At 32.0% G+C, this 19666-nt stretch overlaps 1 protein-coding gene across 1 annotated transcript in view; it reads right to left on the reverse strand.

The window, feature by feature from the left end:
- Window positions 1-19395, reverse strand: part of LOC105828648 — a 33672-nt gene extending 14277 nt beyond the window's left edge. Inside the window, 3 exon segments of the mRNA XM_036293662.1 lie at window positions 1357-1435; window positions 4121-4200; window positions 18149-19395. Coding sequence (XP_036149555.1) covers window positions 1357-1435; window positions 4121-4200; window positions 18149-18171 — 182 coding nt within the window. The 5' untranslated portion in view covers window positions 18172-19395.
- Window positions 19396-19666: the final 271 nt, after the last annotated feature.

The following is a 19666-nucleotide window of genomic DNA, read 5'->3' on the forward strand; positions in this document are numbered from 1 at the left end:
ATTTGGTTCAAGCTCTCGAGAGAGAAACTAGCTAAGTTACTATACACACGCACACACACAGCATTACAAATTATGATATTAACGCGTGTCATTTTGTTTATTTTACGTGAAACGCCCGATATCTCAATATTTCACTACAATACAAATGAATTGCATTCTTATACGCTTTTACAGCGATTTTATGTTAATTAATAAATGTTAAATCATAAAAATAAAAATTTTATGCAAACTACTGGTGCGCCAATTGACGAGATAGTGATATATTAATTGAAATCCGTGACATACATGTAATAACGTAATTAAAAAATTTTCGAAATCTCTTATGCAAAAAATTCTCTCTAGAATCATTTTTGCAAGATGCACACAAAACAGATTCGAATGAGTTTGTACAAAAGTTAGCATACTCTTTGTGCTAGTTGACAATAAAAGTTGATGTTTTGTTTGTCTTGATTATGATTCATATTCACATAATTCATTAAATAATTAAAATATTTTGCATTATTCCGACTTGTTTATTCTTAGGAATTATTTAAATACTTTGCAGATATACATTTGTATAAATCCATACGATTTAAAATGATTTATTACCTCCAATAAGAGTATCTGACCTCATAAAATTGTATATAACAGAAGGCAATAAATCCGTTTTAATGTATGAGCATCCTGAACTCTCTCACAAAGAGTTAATATACTTGTTATTATATCTTATCCAGACTACAAAAATCTTATTTATTTATCTATTTCAAAAAAAAAGTTTAAAAAAGTAATAGGTTTCATCACAGTATCAATACAAAATTTTTTGCGGTTTTTGTATCTTAATGGTGTCTTGCATAAATAATAGAGAGTTAACATTCTAGAAGACAAATACTCTTTTTTGTACGCACCAGAAAATTAATTCCTCATTAATTACAGATGAGAGAGAGAGAGAGAGGGAGAGAGAGAGAGAGAGAGAGAGAGAGAGAGAGAGAGAGATTTTATCCCTGATGTCCACAATGACATCTCTCTCTCTCTCTCTCTCTTTCAATTTGATCGTGACCCGACTTCATTATACATTCGGCGACGTGCGTGCGTTCGAGCATACGTGGCTTTCAGAATTCCTACTACTATCACGGATCTTATTAAAATAGACAGATTATATAAAAGTCAAATTCGGCAAAATTTTGCATTTCGCCACCAGAATTCGTAAAAACAAAATATAAACCGGATCGTAATATATTACAGTCGTTAATCGTATGATGGCATGACTGGGAAAGTACGCGAGCGTTTTCACCGGGATGCATTTCTCAGAAATTTATGGCTCGGTGACAAAGTTCTTTTTAGCGAAATCTGTATCTTCAAAAACAGAGAGTAACTTACGATCGATAAGCGAATATCTCCGCCTCGATGGCCGAGCGTGCTCTCGCCTGCAAATCGTGATCTATCCCGTAGACATATTCTGTAACAAGAAATATGAAAATTGTATAAACATTATGTTATATGTATTTGCGTTTTTTTTTATTTGTAAAAAAATATTAAGTAATGTTAAAGTTAAAATAACGTTGCGTTTGTTTACTAAAGCATATACACAGAAAAATATTTATTCTACTCAAGAAAAACGATTACTCGATTACTTTCTTCCTTCTAATAAATAACGGTTGTCTTTAAAAATAATATTTTCTCTTAATAATAATCTTTAAATATACTTATGACAAATTAAAAAAAACTCATTATCATGTACTTGAAAAGAGAATTTACACATTTTCGAAGAATGTTATATAAAATTGAATTAAAGAATAGTCCAAGTAATAAATAAATCGAGTTTTTATTTTAACTCAATATTCTTAATTAAAGTATTAAATTTCTAGGATTTAAAATATATTTTGAATAAATTTGTTGCTTATGACGAACTATAATATATAAACTTATAAATTATTTAAAATAAATTATTTAAAATAAGTGATATTTATAATATAATTTAAGTATACATTTTTCTGTGTGTACACTGTGTGTATAAGTTTATTTTAAAGGAATCTTACTTGTCTCAACTAAATAATGAGTGTATTTTAAGACTTTTTCATCAATCGTTACTTAAAAGAAGAAAACTAAAAAATGAGAAACTGCTTTTCTTAGCATGAGAATAAATTTTTCTGCGTGTAAAACTATTTACCTTTTAAAATAAAAATTATTTTTGTATTTCAAGTTATAATTTTAAAGAGTAAATTTGATTTCTCAAATAGTGATATTTAAAGTTTACCGTTGCTCTATAAATAAAAATGAAATAATAATTTTTGTGGAAAAGTTATAAATTTTTAATGTATATTGTGTAGGTTTTTTATATATTTGAAACAGAAGATAAACAAAAATTCTTGACACACAGGTTTGACAAGCATGTATTGTTTCAAATCTCGGACACCGAACAAGTGCGCACGTGGCGAGATGAAGATACGCGAATGAAAGAGATCACATATAGAAGCACAAGTTAAATAATCACTGAAATCCCTAACGAGGGATTCTCTCCGTTCCGATTCGTGATGTAATCTTACAATGTTACGATTCTAATGTCTCATAAGCCGATTTTACGTGGCGACGTGAGAGCAGTCTCACTATTGTTCCTCGTTTCCTTTAAGTTGGTAACGCCAATCTGCTTCCTCCCTTACATAATTAGCATTTCAGCAATTCATTCTCAAATAAACGACAAAATCAAAGTATTATTTCTACTTTTTGTGTACTGAAAAACAAAGATAAAAATAAAATATTTTAACACTAGAATAACCGGTATTAAACGTATATTTATTTTACTATTTCTTGTTTTTACTTTTAACTTTTTTACATATTTGTTATTATTTTTAATTTTGTTAATATTTAAATAATTAATATGAAAATAAAAGTTGCGACAAAATTCACCTTAATAGTTTTTTTTAATGTAATCAAGAAATCGGAAATCCGTCATTTTAACAGGTTTGATTATTATAATATTGATATCTTAAAATTGAACATTGTTTTTATTGAACATATCAATTTTTCCAAAATATTTTATTTATATACATTTTAATTAACTTTCGGAGAGAGAGAGAGAGCGAGAGAGAGAGCAAGAGCGCGTATCTACAAACGTGCATACATCTCTCAATAATTTTGTTTTATAAAACTACTGTGAAGATTATCGCGTTCGATTAACAAAATTATATATGCTGTTACTTCGTCAATCACATAATTATGGCCTTTTGTAGAAGACCAATTTGATGGATACATCCTGAAAAATGCTAAAGGATTTCTGAGAATTGCAAGGTTAGACTCAATGTGTTTTTCTTGTAAATTATTCAACGTTTCTGTTCAAAGGTGATACACTACCGGTTATAAAAGTTGATGCTGGTCAATTGCATTTATGCAAATATAAAAAATGCGTTAATTGTTGAAATGGTCCTAATTTTCTTCTTATTTATCTATTGAAAAGTGGTATATGCGCTCATAATGAGTAGTACATTTTATTTTATTTTGTATTTTGTATATAATATTTAAAAAATACCAAGTTTAAATATTTGTTATATTCAAAATTTTAGTAATATGTCATGTTGCGAATATGTTATAAAAAAAGAAAAAAATAATTAAAAAAAAGAGCTGTGTAAAGAAATGTTAAAATTTGCAAGTCTTTTCTAAGCACTCGTGCAAATTTTTGAAGTTTATTCAGTAGACATTATTATTTTTTCAAAAGCTAATATAAAATGCCAATCTTATTTTTTTTTGCAAAATAAACGTTCGTCGAATTTTATTAATCGTCAGAGTGAACATATCCGCTCAGTAAATTGCACATCTTTCTATGTGCATACATTGACTATAATTATCATTATCTCTCTCTATACGTCAGCATAAATCATTCCCGGTGTTATAGTACGTCCGGCTTAATTCTCTTGCAACACGTTAAAGAATGATATTTTCAGCTAAGCTCTTCTTTCACAAGAATGTAAAACAATTTGCGAGGATGCTGCGAATTGAAAACGTTGCGACGACGACGCAAGTTCCATGGCGAAATCAGGCCGCGAGTGTTAGCGTCACCTCGCTAAGAGTTGGCGCACGAGATGAATGAGTAATATACGAGTATTAGCGCAAGATGTAATGCTTTTTTTTTGCGGTAAAGTGCTCTTACCGGAAATATCGAACTGGCTGACGGTCGACAATAGTGCCGGCACCACGATAACCAATATACACAGCAGTACCAGGCTGCCTCTGAAACCAAAATAGAGATCCCATCACTTTTCCATTTCAGACACTTTTAAGGGCAATATGCACATATATATAATGCAATCAAATAAAGTATAAATATTTTTTGTGGGACCAATTTTTTAAGAGTCATCTCGAAGCCACCTGGTCTTGTTAAAACTAAAATATCTTTTAAAATCATTTCGTAGAATACAATAAATGTATTACTAGAAAATAAGTGTTCGAAATAAAAATTGATTAATTATAATGACGCATAACTGTAGTTTATATCTGTCTTGTGAAAAAGTATTATTAAGTGCCTATATTATAGAGGAACACTTTTATTAAATTATGTTTTCATTAAAATAATTAATGGCATAAACAGTAATATTGCAAAATTATGTGAAAATTTATCGATTGTAGATTTGAATAATAATAGAATTGTACGCGATTTCCATACAATATTTTCTACTTATTTATACCAATAATATAATATTAAATATCATTATAAAATTGTTCTTCTGGAAAAATTGTATTTAATATTTTATTAATATTATACACTTTTATTATTAGTTATAATAACAAGATTTTATATAATAACAATATCTTTGTCCACCACAAAAAGTTTCGTTGTAAATAATATAAAGAAGAGAGCAAACAAAAAAGTATCAGAATTTTTCACTGTATTCGTGGAATATTTCGCGTACAATGACATTGCAGAGCTTTCAGGTGGTCGTATGTACTTTCTCTGTGAGAGGAAAAGAAAGAAAAAAAAAGGATCAAGAACAAGCCAATTGAATTCGCCGTGTTCTCGACAAGAAAATCCACTTGCTCGCTTTGAGCCGGTTTATTCCGGTTTATACGATTTTGTACATTGACCATAAGCATCGATCTTTATTTTCATGACACTTCAAATTGCTCTAATCGATGATATTTCACATAAATCGGAATAAAACATTACATACCAAGATAATATCTTTAATTAATGGCATTAGATATTATATACACGGAAAGAATTTTCTCTTAAAAATTACCCTGAAAATCGTGGTAATTGTAGACAACGTAAACCTTGAAGAATTTTACTATGCTTTTGACAAAATTTACTAAAATCTTAATAAAATTTGACAAAATTTTGTAAATTTTATTATACTTCTAATAAAATTTACTAAACTTTGCCAAATTTTATTAAAATTTTACTAAATTTTAATAAATTTCAGTAAATTTTATTAAAAGTATGGTAAAATTTTTCAAGATTTACGTTATCTTACAATTACCACGATTTTCAGGGTAATTTTTGAGAGAAAACTTTCTCCGTATACAATGTAAAAAAATATATTTTACACTGTATAAGTTCTAATAAATAATATATAAAAATACAAAATACAAATTATATAAATGAACAATACTATAGTCTTAAATTTGAAACAATTTGTTTTTAATAAAAATCCGTAATTTACCAGATAATGAAATATCTTAAAATGCGAATGCATGAAATTTAGCGAGATTTAATAGAGTAATGTCATTTGCGAGAAAGCGTACCATCTTTTATGCCATATGGTCCACCGGTGGTATCTCTGATAAATGATCACCGAGGAAAAGTTCATTTACATGAAGAAACGTCTCATCAGCCGTAGGGCACTTTTCTAAATACTTTTATACGTCACCTACACGTAAAGCAACGTGCACGAGCATATGTACTTCAAATCATACCTCGAGAAATGATTATCGCACGAACACGTTACGCTGACTGTATGATAGAGAATCGCTTGCTTTCGACAATAACGTATTTAGATAAACAAACATATGGTTGTCTTATTGCCTAACGGACATCTACGAAATTAATCGCCATCCGATGGCAGACTATGTGCATCCAGGAAAATTTCCTTGCGAGAAGTGCTAGGATAAGAAGGTAAATATCTCTCTCGTAAGCGCTTCCTCCTTTCTGTATCCGCGGGCTTGTACAGCCGACTTGAGATGAGGAGAGAGTAGCCGTTTCGCGTGTCTCACTATGTTTTTCTCTTCCTTCTTTTCGAAGGGTGTATGCTTTTACGTATGTATAATTTATAAATATATATAATTCTACAGACATGTAGACGGACATAACGTTAATAAAGTGATATTTTTTAGCAATACTTTATAAATATTGTTGAGTCATAATCTTAAAGATATGGTTAATAAGATATTGCAATTTTGTTTATTCCATTAGTATCTTTAGTGGAAACATATTACGTAAATATATGATTGTATTTTAAGCATTATAAATTAGAAATAAACACGATTGAAGACTGAGAATCGAAAGATCCTATTCTTTCGAATCTTTCGATCTCCAAAGAAAATTTGCCCACGGAATTCGATTCCACATAACGTCATCATAAAATATGGATTGTGTTTTGTGAGTAAAACGCATATGTGTGAAAGAAACAAGAGATGTACTAAATGAAATAAATAGTACGTGTTTTGTTAGTAATTTGTAAAATAATAAATACAAAGCATAAATATAATACACGATATAATTAAAAGATTAACGCCGATGCAGTCATTACCTTTATTTCTAAAGTTAACGTTGTGCATTTTCTTAATAACGTAGATATAATAATCGCGATTTTTTTACAATCTATTTTTAATTTAAATCGTCAAAAAAATTAGCGCATATATATTTTTTAAATTATTTCTCACGTCTAGAATATCTTCTTGTAAAAACGAAACAGATAAGAATGAACGAGCTTGATATAAAGAAACAATAACTGCAGCATATACATATATATAGATATTATTGTATATTTTTACAAATTATATAAATAAAGATATAAAATACTGTTGAAAGTATCGCAAATAAATTCAGATTTTTAATTATTCGATTTTGCAGAATCGAGGTTCCCGTAGTCGGCACTTTACTTATTGCAAGGAACCACATTTACTTTCACGCAAAATTATCAGATGATAGCCTGAATAACGGACCAGCACGACGTTGTAATGTATGATATTGTCGCCCTACGAGATAAAGCACACAGATGCAGACGGCGGATACCCGACAGCGCTTTCCGTTGCGTGTAGTCTGTAGTGTAAGAGGTCGCAGTCATAAGGTGCGCGCACTGTACGCATGCACACACATACACATACAAATGATAATTCAGTGTCAGTGGGTCAACGGAACTGGAGAAATCTTTCTGAGAGATCCGATACGCACGCGGGTCCTCGGGATCTCGTGCCTCAGGCGATGATGGCCATACCTCCGAAAAGTATCGCTGCGCGGGGTACACGATGTACCGGTAGCTCGAGTGTCATCGAGAGAAGTCGAATCCCAATTAAACATGCTCATGAGAATCATTCGATTTCTACTACGTAAGTACCGTTTTTATCTCTTTCTCTCTCTCTCTCTCTCTTTAAGTTGTGTTCAAAGTTCATAAAACATAAATTGGAAGATATAAATTTAATTATGTGTGATATTATAATTATATAATTTTAATAAATGTCTGTAAATATGACTTGAAAAACTTGTATCTAATAATTCACTTATAAATGAGAATGTGGAAAACCTTTTTAAACAATGTAAGTATAATACTTGTGTAATTATATTATCCATATTATTAATCATAATAGAAGTGATATAATATTAATTAATTGCTTAAATTATTCTTAAATTATTCTCGCAATATATATGCACATATAAATGATGTAACGCTTTTCGGTATGGAAATAAAATGGATCACCGTGAATGAATGTAATCAACGGTAAGTTCTTCGAGATACCGGAATAACGGCGATGCTCTCGGCGCACGGGTGAAAGTGCTGGGACATTCGCCTAGAGCCTATCTCGACCCCATGAGAAAAGCAGTTTGTCCGTGGTACAGCTGCTCTAATGATATCCGAAGGTCATCTACAGAATCATAATAACGTCACGGCTACGTCATTCCGCTTTTAAATTCTATCAGATGCACGCACAGAGAAAGAGAGTTATGTCCTTTCGAACCGAAACCAAGATATAGAGATCCAAGCTAGATCATCTGATAATTTTACCAGGTCAAGGACATTGCTAATTAATTTTGTAACTTGTTTACATAAATCGATATACGATACTAATTATAAGACGAATATGATGAATACTGAATTTATTAACCCATAATACTTTCTCTTTCTTTGCTCTTCTATTTATATCTATCTATATTTTTCATGTGACCATGAAAATAATAATAATGTGTAGAACAAAAAAATAAGTAAAAGACAAAAAATAATATGCATCTTTTAATTTCGTCAATAATACAACTAATAATATTTTAGTTTTATATACTTGCATCATTAGAATTAAAATGGAGACTGAATAATTTTCATATAAGAAATAAGAAGTTTCTTTGATCCCAGTGAGTTAAAAATGAAAAGTTTGATTTATATTTCGCTGAAGAGTTTACATTCATGATTTTTGTTACTAAAATTATACTGCTAAATATTAGTATTATGGTTAATATAATTGTCCATATTAGTGTTCATGTTAGATTTGAAAGAGACATCCCAAAAAGAGAAATTCTAGATTATGAAGAATATCCCAATGTATTACATTTTGCAAACTCCAAACTTTTGTACACTTTGATTTAAACAATTTGAAGATAAAAAAAAGAATTTTACTGACTTTCATCAGAGAAGAAAACAATAGTAAAGGTCAGTGCGTTTCAACACTTTGATAGAAATTTCATCGCACTGACATTGAGGACTTCGGCTTAAATACGTGATCGTTTTGCGAATCGAGACACAGGTTCGTCGGCGGCGAACATTTCTAAACGAATTCTTTCGTCTTACAACATCGTAGACTGCCGTAACTGGCATGAGTAACATCGCCATCCTGCCTCCGTCTTTGAGTTTCTCCATTTTATTACGTTCATTTAGTCGTCGCAATAAATAACTTATGAAGGGCAAATTATGCGGATTAATTGCGATAAATTTATTTAAGGATATTTTCTTAAACGGTAGCTAATAATAAACATTGTTGCAATACAAATAAAGCCTAATGGGATAAAGGGTGAAATGAATAGAACTAATAAAACTTTATTAGTTTTATGGCGATTATCGCAAATATTGATTATTGCAATACTGTATGATAATAAATTTATTTAATATAAAGTAACTATATTTTTATTGGTACACTCGGGAGAGTACACGGGGAGAGACCGTGAGAGACGGGGAGAGACCGGCAGAGACCGGAAGAGACCGGGAGAGACGGGGAGAGACCGGGAGAGACTGGGAGAGACAGGGAGAGACGGGTAGAGACCGGGAGAGACGGGGAGAGACCGGGAGAGACGGGGAGAGACCAGGAGAGACGGGGAGAGACGGGAGAGACCAGGAGAGGCGAAGAATGTTTCTATTGTGTTTAAATTAAGGTAATAAGAAAAATTAAGATGGCTGTTATTTTATTGAAAAAAAGGAACTTATTTAAAACAGTCTTTTGAATGGATTTTTAAATCCATGGCAGCTTTTAGAAAAAAAAGTTAGAAGTACGTGAATAAATGAATATTAGATTTATTAAAGATAGATAAATGCTTATTTAAAAATAAAATAAAAAGAGCAACAGTAAAGCAAGGCTCTTGAAAGTTAAACAACGAAAGTAAAGAAAATTTGAAAAAAACGTAGCATAAGAATAGAGAGCTACAGCAACGCGTGGCAGGGCATAGCTAGTATAGTAATATAAAAATTTATATGATATGAATTAATAGTATACAAAATTAAATGTATATGCTCTTGTGGTAGTTTAACACATTTTGTACACACGATTCGACAATTTTTTAACGAACTTTTTTTTCTTGAAACTAAAAGCATTGTAATTAATTATAACATTTATAACAATACATTTTTTAAAATAAATGGTTATACAAACTGTTATACAATTTACTTACTAGAGATGTTAAAAGATATGTAAGTAAAGAATTTTTTGTTTTATGTGCGTCGAAAGTGCTCTCTTTTTGTGGGCTGCTGACTTTATCATTATTACACAGTTCTTGTTCTTTAATAAAAACATTCCAGAACGACTTTTTCAACATGTTTGATCATTTCAGCACGTCACCTCGTGACACGCATATGGTAACTCTTGCAGAATTAATCGACGCTTCGTCTCTTTCGTGAATCTAACCTTGCCAATTGTGAGAACTTAAAAGACTACATATCGATGCACGGCTAACAAAAAATACGGTATGTAACACTAGCTTTTTGCACTTGTGCGCCTACGGCTTATGCATCCATTTTTCGTATTTGTTACAAAAAGTCGACTTTATGCCCTTGTTACATAAAGTACTATTTTTATATTTGTAAAAGTATATCTTTATATTTGATAAAGATTAATTGAAAAGTATTGTGAATTAATGCGTGTAAAAAAAAATGCCGAAAAACAATGTATGTTCACACAGAGTGTTAATAATTATATTTCTATTGTTCAGTTTACAATGGATCGTAAAATTAATTATGCAATGCAAATATTAAGGAATTAATATTTACTAAAGCTGTAACTTTCGATTGATAATTACTGCATATAAAAGAGAGAAAATTGCAACCGAGTATAATACAACAAGAGATGGACGACTTTGTAACAGAAAGCCGCTCTCCTTGATTTCATCGTCATCTCATCATGACACTCGCGATTACATCTACCGCATTCACTGCGATAATCGCTCGGACGTGCCCGCGCAACAATGATCTAATGACTTGTGTCGCCGTGCTACAAAAGTTCGCGGCCGTCTTCTTCACCACGATTCATCGCGTTTCTTTGTTACAGCGCGTGATCAGCCCGTAAATCCCGCTCGCTTCGTAATTGGAAAATTCTCGTCTTATTGCACTGAGCGCTAATTCTAAGCAACAGAAATCTAAGCATTAACCCAGTATGTTAAAAATAAAAAATAAATTACTAAACTTCTACACGATGAAAGAGATGCTTTTATGCATATATGACACAGTTTAACATTATTTTGTGCATTCTTAAATTGTGCCAATAAATAATTATTTTGTATATAATATTTTAAATAATTATAATTATAAAAAATCTCTACTTTGAGTGTATATAAATGTGTGCCCTCCTCACACACACAACGTTAATTATTTGACATTATTATTTTAAAAAAGACTTAATAATCATCTTATAATCAGCTTAACATACAAAATTTTTTCATGTGAAATAATAATTTGTTATGCAATCATATTCTTAAGTAGTAATTAATAATCATGTTCTTTTCAGTGTAATTATTAGTTTCTTAATGAACATTTCTAATTACTTACTTGCGCGCATTTAAACAAGATTAGCTCAGCAATTTTCTCGAGCTTAGTACATTCTCAGATATGTGCAAATGACAGTTAAGCTGATTATTAAGTTTCAAACGTTTGCAGAAATCTTTAACGTTTGCACACTTTTGCAATACATATATATGTATCTATGCCATTCAACATAAAAACCAAGGCTTTAATCTTTGGGATTCCATAGACTCTTTTTATTAATAAAATTATAGTTTTAAATATGTGATTGTTTTGTTTATTATGCTTTATTTTTATATTTGATTTTATTTTCTAACTTTCTCTGTATGTATTTTCTTTCACTCTTTTATTATTTTATTGTTATCACTTTAATATATATTATCTTTATATTATTATTTTTGTATAATCGATATAAATGTAATGGAATCTAATAGGAATTGTCATGATGTTACGATTATATTATAAAATATTATATTATACATTTCCAAGCAAAATAGTCTAAAGAATATATTAAGCCAACTTAATGTTTAATAAATACAAGTTTGTGTGTGTGTGTGTGTGTGTGTGTGTGTGTGTGTGTGTGTGTGCTTGTTATATGTGATAGTGTTCTTTGCGAGAAGAGTGACCTATGATTCTCAACGGCGTTCGCCAGATAAACGGCTTTTAACCCAAATCGTGATAGGTTACAACGGAAAGGTATCACTGACCTTGCACCTGCATAGTACTTATACAGATGATACTATAAAAATATATTGAATATACTATTTTCCCAGTTGTTTGCCTAGAATTAATAACGCATACAGAAAATAGATACGAATAATTCAAACTTTAGAAACTCCAGAACACATTAAATCACAGAAGGAAAAGTTTCCTTTTGCTATATTGTGTATTCTTTGAACTTACTATATAAAACGAAAAACAATATCATAAAAACAAATCAATTGCAAAATAGTTAAGAAATCAAAGACAAATAAAGAAATAAACGTAAAGAACGCTGAGGCTTTTTATAAATTTTATACGACTGGGCGTGTTTATGGGAGTCTCTAATATATAAAAAATAAAAGTAAAAAATTACTAGTCTGTGTTAAAAAAATATTAATAGAAAATTTGTACATTTAAAAATTGCGTGTAAGCTGAAATTCTGTCGGAACACATTTCAAAACTATTTCTTTCTATAAAATTTCTGCCCACACAGACAATTATATCTACCCACATAACAAAATATATCACATTGATATTTTGAAAATATGTAAATTTCAGAATATCTGTTGCATAGCATTGGCAAAAAATCTTAAAAATATTTTTGAGATATCTCCAAAATATTAAAAAAGTCATAATAATTTTGTCTCAGATATAACATTTGATTCTTATATTTAATCTTAACTTTAAATCTTATATTTAAGATAGTCTGAAATTTATATTAAGATATGTTGCATAAATTATCTTATTGGTTACGAAATATATCTAAAAAAATATATAAATTAAACTAAAAAAAAATTTGGCTGTTAATACCGGTTATATACAAATTTTGTATCTTTATGTAGACCTTACATTGATATCAAGTAATGATGTCCTGCAAATATTTTATCTGACATAATTGACTTAAAATTATAGGTACAAAAATAATTGATTATATCTCAGATATGTTTCGCTGCGTGAGCATCCCAATGAATTTCACGGGGAGAAATTTTTGTTTACGTTTTATTATGCGTCTTGTAATATTTAATGCTACAGCAGATATATATTGTACTCTTTTATATTTCTTTTACGTCTCTTTGGCACATATTCATATAAATAAGAATCCGAAAAAGGAAACTGTGCATCCTCGAAGGACAGAGCCATCGTTGGGAAGGCAATTGAACATGGGCATTTGCGATTGCTCATAGTTTTCTGTCTCTCACACAATGCCTCATCCGGCAATTAATAAGATACGTCCGCGCGTAACCAGCCGCATGCAGAAACGTCCGCGCACGAGCGCGATACAGGAGCAAGGGAGAAACTTTCGAAATTCGCGTATTGCACGTGGACTTTCATCCCGAGGATGCGATTCGTAAACGATCGGCAATCGCTGAATCACCGATCGGGATCCGATCGAATCCCGTTAGCGGAACTCGCGAGGACCGGTTAATATAAAACCGCCGGTTTACAATAAATATTCGGTGCACCGAGAGCGCTTCACTTTCTATAAAATAAAGACGCTTTATTATTGAAAAGTGAATCTCGTGCTCTCTCGCTACCGCTGACTCTTCCTCGTGTTTAGAAAGTAGCTACTCGCGCATGCGAGCACGCGTCTCGCCAATTGATCGAGAACTTCGTAGGTGTCTACGATTGCGTAAACGCAGCTTGCATCGCGACCGAGACGAGAAGGTGATTATTACGATTGAGTCTTTTGCACGTTAAACAGCCGGCGTAAGAAAAGCTGCCGGCACCATTGAACGTTCCTCTTTCTTGTGAATTTTTGCAAGTCTAAATGAATGACTGCATTGGAAATTTGTATTGTCGATAATACGGACAAAAATTTCATATGTAGATCAAATAGTGTGTAAATAAAAAACAATTTATGCCCGCATTAAAGATAATGCAATGAGATCTAAATTCTTAAAAAGACAACTACCACTTGTATAAGAATTAGTCCGGGTAAAAAGAAATAATTGCCTGTCTCTTAAATAACGCCGTCTTTTACTACGATGTTATTTAACTGATGTAAGAAGGAAAAATAGTGAAGAGAACGTTCTAGGACGTTGTTTTATTTAAACGTGTTCCGGTGAACATTAGCCCGACAACATATCGATCATATCCGGCGGTCGAGGTGAGAAAACAGATGTTTTAAGCAGCCGCGCTGCAAGTGTCTCTCATTTTCCGCATAACTCTTCTTGTTACACGAGATTCGTTTAATATCGAAACATAGACAAAATTATAATGCGCCGGAGAGAACTCATTGCCGGTAGCCTTAAAAGAGAGAGAAAGTGCATGGTTTGCACGACGCTCTTTGCATAAAAACGATGATTGTATAAAAACGTATAAATGATAACTTTACATCTATATAGTATCTTAAAGATTCAGAGTATCGCATTTATGCTGTAAATAATATGATTAAAAAAAACGAACTTATCAATATAAAATAAATGTACAGATAGAATTAAAAATGTACAGATAAAATTAATTACTATAATTTTTTTCATAACTCATAAACTTAAAAACAAAATTTATAAATTTTAATTTTAATAAATGTTATAAGTGAAAAAAATATATATATAAATTAAATTTAATAATATAATATTATTAAAATTCTGATACTTTTCGACATTTATTTTTTTGTTTTAACAATCAAACAATTACTTCTTGTGCAATAACCTAACATTAAATATATTTTTAATATATTATACGTAAATGTTATTGATATATATATTTTATTCAATATATTATTGATATGTGTAGGCAACCTCATTTTTATAATACACATATAATTTTTAATTTCAAGTAAAAGTTGCCAGTAAGAAGGGTTAGCCGATATAATCCATAATTTCCATGATGCTTTCTCCTTCCCCTTCTATATATGCAAAATATGTACCGACTCACTGCTCGCTTGGTACACATAACGATACTTTTGCTACTAACAGGAGAAAACATTAACGCGCCCGTTGACATATACATGTTTGATGTATCTCTTTTGAATTTTAAGCTGACAGAAGAGAGGAGAACATGATTTATTTTAGCGATGCAACAAAGGAGATTCTCTGTCCGGTAAACCGCAAGAAATGGAACTTTGTAGCAAATAATACTTAACGCTATTTATGCAATAAAATGTCATTACTAGTTACCACACGGGATTCCACATAGAAATAACAGTTATGTTTACAGCCGCAGTTACAATAAGAGTAACAATAACCACAAACGCAACTGTTAACTTTCTATTTGTAATAAAACAAATCACACCTACGCAATCTCTGATTAATTAAAAAGTAATTAAGTACAAAGTTATCCAAAAATATATAATATCATTATTTTCTTTTAAGAAAAATTTTTGCAAGATTTTACCATTCTGTTTTAAGCATCTCTTTTATCTCGTCTTATCATCTTATTGTCATTAAACCGGCACACATTTATTTATATTTTGAAAAAAGAAGTTATGCAAAATTATTCTCTAAAATAAAGCATTATTAGAACAATATCATTACAAATAATCTATCATTATAAAATATTCTAAATAAGAGGCATTCAAGGCAGTTAAGAGAAAGTTTGGACGAAAAATGCAGAATAAAATATCGATCGTGAGACATTCAGTCTTTCAATTAAGATCAGAAAAACGTCACATTCTTTTCCTTTCTTTTCCTAAGCATTTTGTGCCTCTTTGATGACGAAGAGAATAATATCGCATGTTTGCTAGCGAAGCGTAAAAGCGTCGATTCTATAATTACACGGCTGAAAGATTTACCGCCAAGCCATAACTTACCCGGTTTAATTATGCTCGACTTTACGGTTCGCCACATTATGATATTTAATACAAATCAACATTGAGTAATATAAAATATTAATCGATTTGTTATAATAGGTATTTAAAAAGTATTTCATTTCTTCTAAATATATTAATAAAATGTATAATTCAATGCTGAATCATCTTGCATATCTAGAAACAGTTACATTTATTACATTTAAATTATGTTAACACAAAAGCAGTCTTGCTCTACAGAGCATAAAGATATCTTGAAAGATAAATTTCTACACATCTTTTGTTTATATTTACATAATATCTATTTATATTATACATAAAATGTTTGTTACTTGATGGCTATTTCTCTCTGTGTTAAATAATTGAAATTTTTTCACTTGATGTAAAATTATCAATACCACTAACCTCATTTTACGGTATTTACGGTAATTAATGATAGATTTTACTCGAATCTCGATGATTTTCCTTTGTTGTATACTATGTATTTATGAGTACTGATAAAAAGCATATATTGCAAAAGAGAAAAATGTTACTATAATTGTATCCGACGTACACGGACGAATACGTACCTCTATTAGTCTAATGTAAGCTAATTCTCTCTTGTATTGCCACCACTGTGTAATTTTCAGAAATGTGTAAGTTAATCTTCGATTTATATCCAAGTATTATATACGTATTATTAGAACTACCATGACGCATCGTATACTTAGGGACATATACAGGACTCGATTAGCCTGAAAATATTCGGTACACCTTCGTATTTATTTAATCCATCGCATTTAATTCTGGAATTCAAGGATTTCCAAACCCACCTTTCTACGTTAGAAATTCTTAATTTACGATGCTTTTATCTGAAATTGTTTAATTTTAAAGTTTCAGGACTTTCATATCCTTGAATCTTAGAAAACGTTGAGATTTTTTTTATGATCGCAGAATGTCAGAACTATTATTTCCTTGGAATAAAATTAATTATGCATATTTCAAAACATTCAGTTAATTAGACATGTGAATTTTTTATACGCTATTCTTTGAACTCCGTTCACATTCCGTTTAAATTCCAATCATCTAAAATCTTCATAAATTTTGAATCCTTGATAAATCATCAGAAATCTCGAGATGATTTTAATTAGAAAGCATCTCTATGCGCGAGGAAATGTTTGACGCGTCTGATTAATTAGAGACTTGCACTACTTGGATCTTTGATCTACCACGTTCAAACGTAGTGTTTTGATTTCGATTGATTATTTCCTTGCCATAAGTAGTGAATTATTACATAAGGTATAAAATTTTTGTATTTCAACAATTTTATATATTGTAAAAAAATTTCAATGACAATAAGACAAGAAAGCCAATTAACCGCAGATGTAGAACAAATGTGGAATAAATGTAGAACGAGCATTCCAGACTGAGTTGCATAATAAAAAATGTTAATCTCTTCGGAATAATTCGCGATGAGCAATCGAGCGTTTTCCCAGTAAGACGGAAAATACAACTATGTTGTGACTTCACTGTTTATCATAGATTAATCGGGCGAGCGAGCGCGGCATGTGATGTATGCCGCGTACGTTGAACGGTAAATGGATTTAACCGGAAGTAATTCGAGCAAAATCTTTAATGTGGTTCTTCTTCTGGTTATTATTGTATAAAAAAATAGAAATGTGAGTATCAGAGGTATCAATGAACATTATGCCAAAGATTATGAAACAAAATTATCGCTCTGTTGTTCAAACGGCCTCTATATACATGCGGGCGGTATCTCTCGCTCGCTTCTTGGTACACCGGTTCTTTTACAAGCGCGTAACGCGCGCATGAAGAAATTTATTTAAATTTATTTCAGTTACGTCACACTGCGCTATTTCTTCTCTCGCGAGTTAATTGCGAATGTTTCGAGGTCTATTGCGATAACATCGCCGGCGCGCGTTCAATTGAATGAGAATGAGAGGCGAGAGGATTATTTGCCGAAGTTTTAACAGACTCCCCAATTCAACGAGTGCATGATGAAGTGCCGTTTGATTATTAGAAAGTTACTTTTACACGGCTCTACGGAACACTTGGCTATCGTCGTGACGAGCGTCAACTCATACTAATCATCTCTCGCGTTAAGGTCTACCGATGAACCCTTGACTCCGCCGGCTCTTCCAGTGAAAGAACAATTTTCCCAACTTTTTCTCAGACGCTTATTCAATCACGACAGGTTATAGGTTTAATGCTCAGGCAACACGCGGTTGGTACAAACGGGAGAAATCAATGGTCCAGGCAGCACAATTTTCGACGACAAGTTGAATGATTAATGAGCCCTTACCTGAGCCAGCCGACTGTCACCATTTCTGTCACCCTTTCGACTCCGCTCGGTATCTTCGCTCTTACACGAACGCGTGCCTTTTCCCGCGCACGCCGCGGTCCCGCGCGTTCCCCGCTGTCGCTTTCGGCGCGGTGAGAAGGTGTAATTTTCGGTGAAAAATTCGGTGAAATTCTCCCGTTTCGCTCACACAAGCCCTCAGTCTTTCTCTCTCCTCTCTCTCTTCCTTTTTCTCTCTTCCTTTCTCTCGCTCTTTCTCGACCTCTCTCCTTTTTCCTTTCTATTTTTTTTCTCTCAGATAATATTGAGATACACTGATCGCGCGGATAATATCGAGAAGAAACACGTATCTTCAACGACTCTCCGGCGGATACTGAGAGTGCCGTCGCGGGTGCCGTGATAGCCTCCTCTTTGCACAACCACGCGGCGAGTGAAAGCGAGAGGTGCCGCCGCGTTGGCCGCCGCTATGAGCGAGAGCGAGAATATGAGAGCGAGCGAGCGGTCTTGCGGGAGAAAAGGAGAGGGCGAGAAGAAGAGAAAGAGAAAAAAAGAAAGAGGGAGAGAGAGAGAGAGAGAGATTCGCGCGCTGAGCGACTCGGCACTCGGCTCAAAATCGTCGCATCGAGCGCGACTGAGTGAGCGATGAAGAAGAAATGTGCGCGACGTGCATCAAAGTCATCGTGGAAGCGAGAGCGAGATGGGAGCTGATCGATGCGATGCTTAACAAGAGAGACGAGAACCAAGTTTCGGCGCACAGAGGGGAAATTGCTACTTTATGCATGAGCTGTACAGCAGCGGTGCCAGAGATTATCTCTGGTGCTCATTGTACTTGATTTATGCTCGTAATAAACGCGATAACGAGGGTAACCTTTTTACAGGAGTTCCCTGTAAGTAGCCCTTAAGTATCGAGGTTGAATTTGAGTAACGCGAATTAATGAGTAACCGATTCGACCGCAATAAGTTACTATTTATGAATGCGGATAAGTAGGCGAAGACAATGCAAAGTAATGTAAATCCTACTTTTCGTGTATCGTCGCAATAAAATTAGGAATGTATGAAATGGATATTCACTTGAATTTCAAAAATTAATCCCAAGTATCTCGTCTTGAATCTTATCTTATTAGAGCACTCGTGCAAATTTAAATCGATCAATTCTTCTAATTTTGTAGTTTTTAATTATTACTTCATATAAAGTAATCTTTCTAAGATTACGAAATATCCTTTGCTTGCACGATAAAGAAACGATATACCTAAACAACAGAAAATATTCATTCGAAATGTTTATAAATGTTCTTTAAAAACTTATTTAAAAAAATATAGAGAAAGAGAAAAAGAAAGAGACAGAAAGAGAGAAAGATTTTATAAAAATTAAAATTAATACAAGTATTATTACTATGATGTATAAAACATATTTTTAAAATATATTAAAAATATTTCTTGTGTGTGTGTGTGTGTGTGTGTGTGTGTGTGTGTGTGTGTGTGTGTGTGTGTGTGTACACTATATATAATAGAAGAATCGAA

This window comes from Monomorium pharaonis, chromosome 11, assembly GCF_013373865.1.
Source record: "Monomorium pharaonis isolate MP-MQ-018 chromosome 11, ASM1337386v2, whole genome shotgun sequence".
NCBI lineage: Eukaryota > Metazoa > Arthropoda > Insecta > Hymenoptera > Formicidae > Monomorium > Monomorium pharaonis.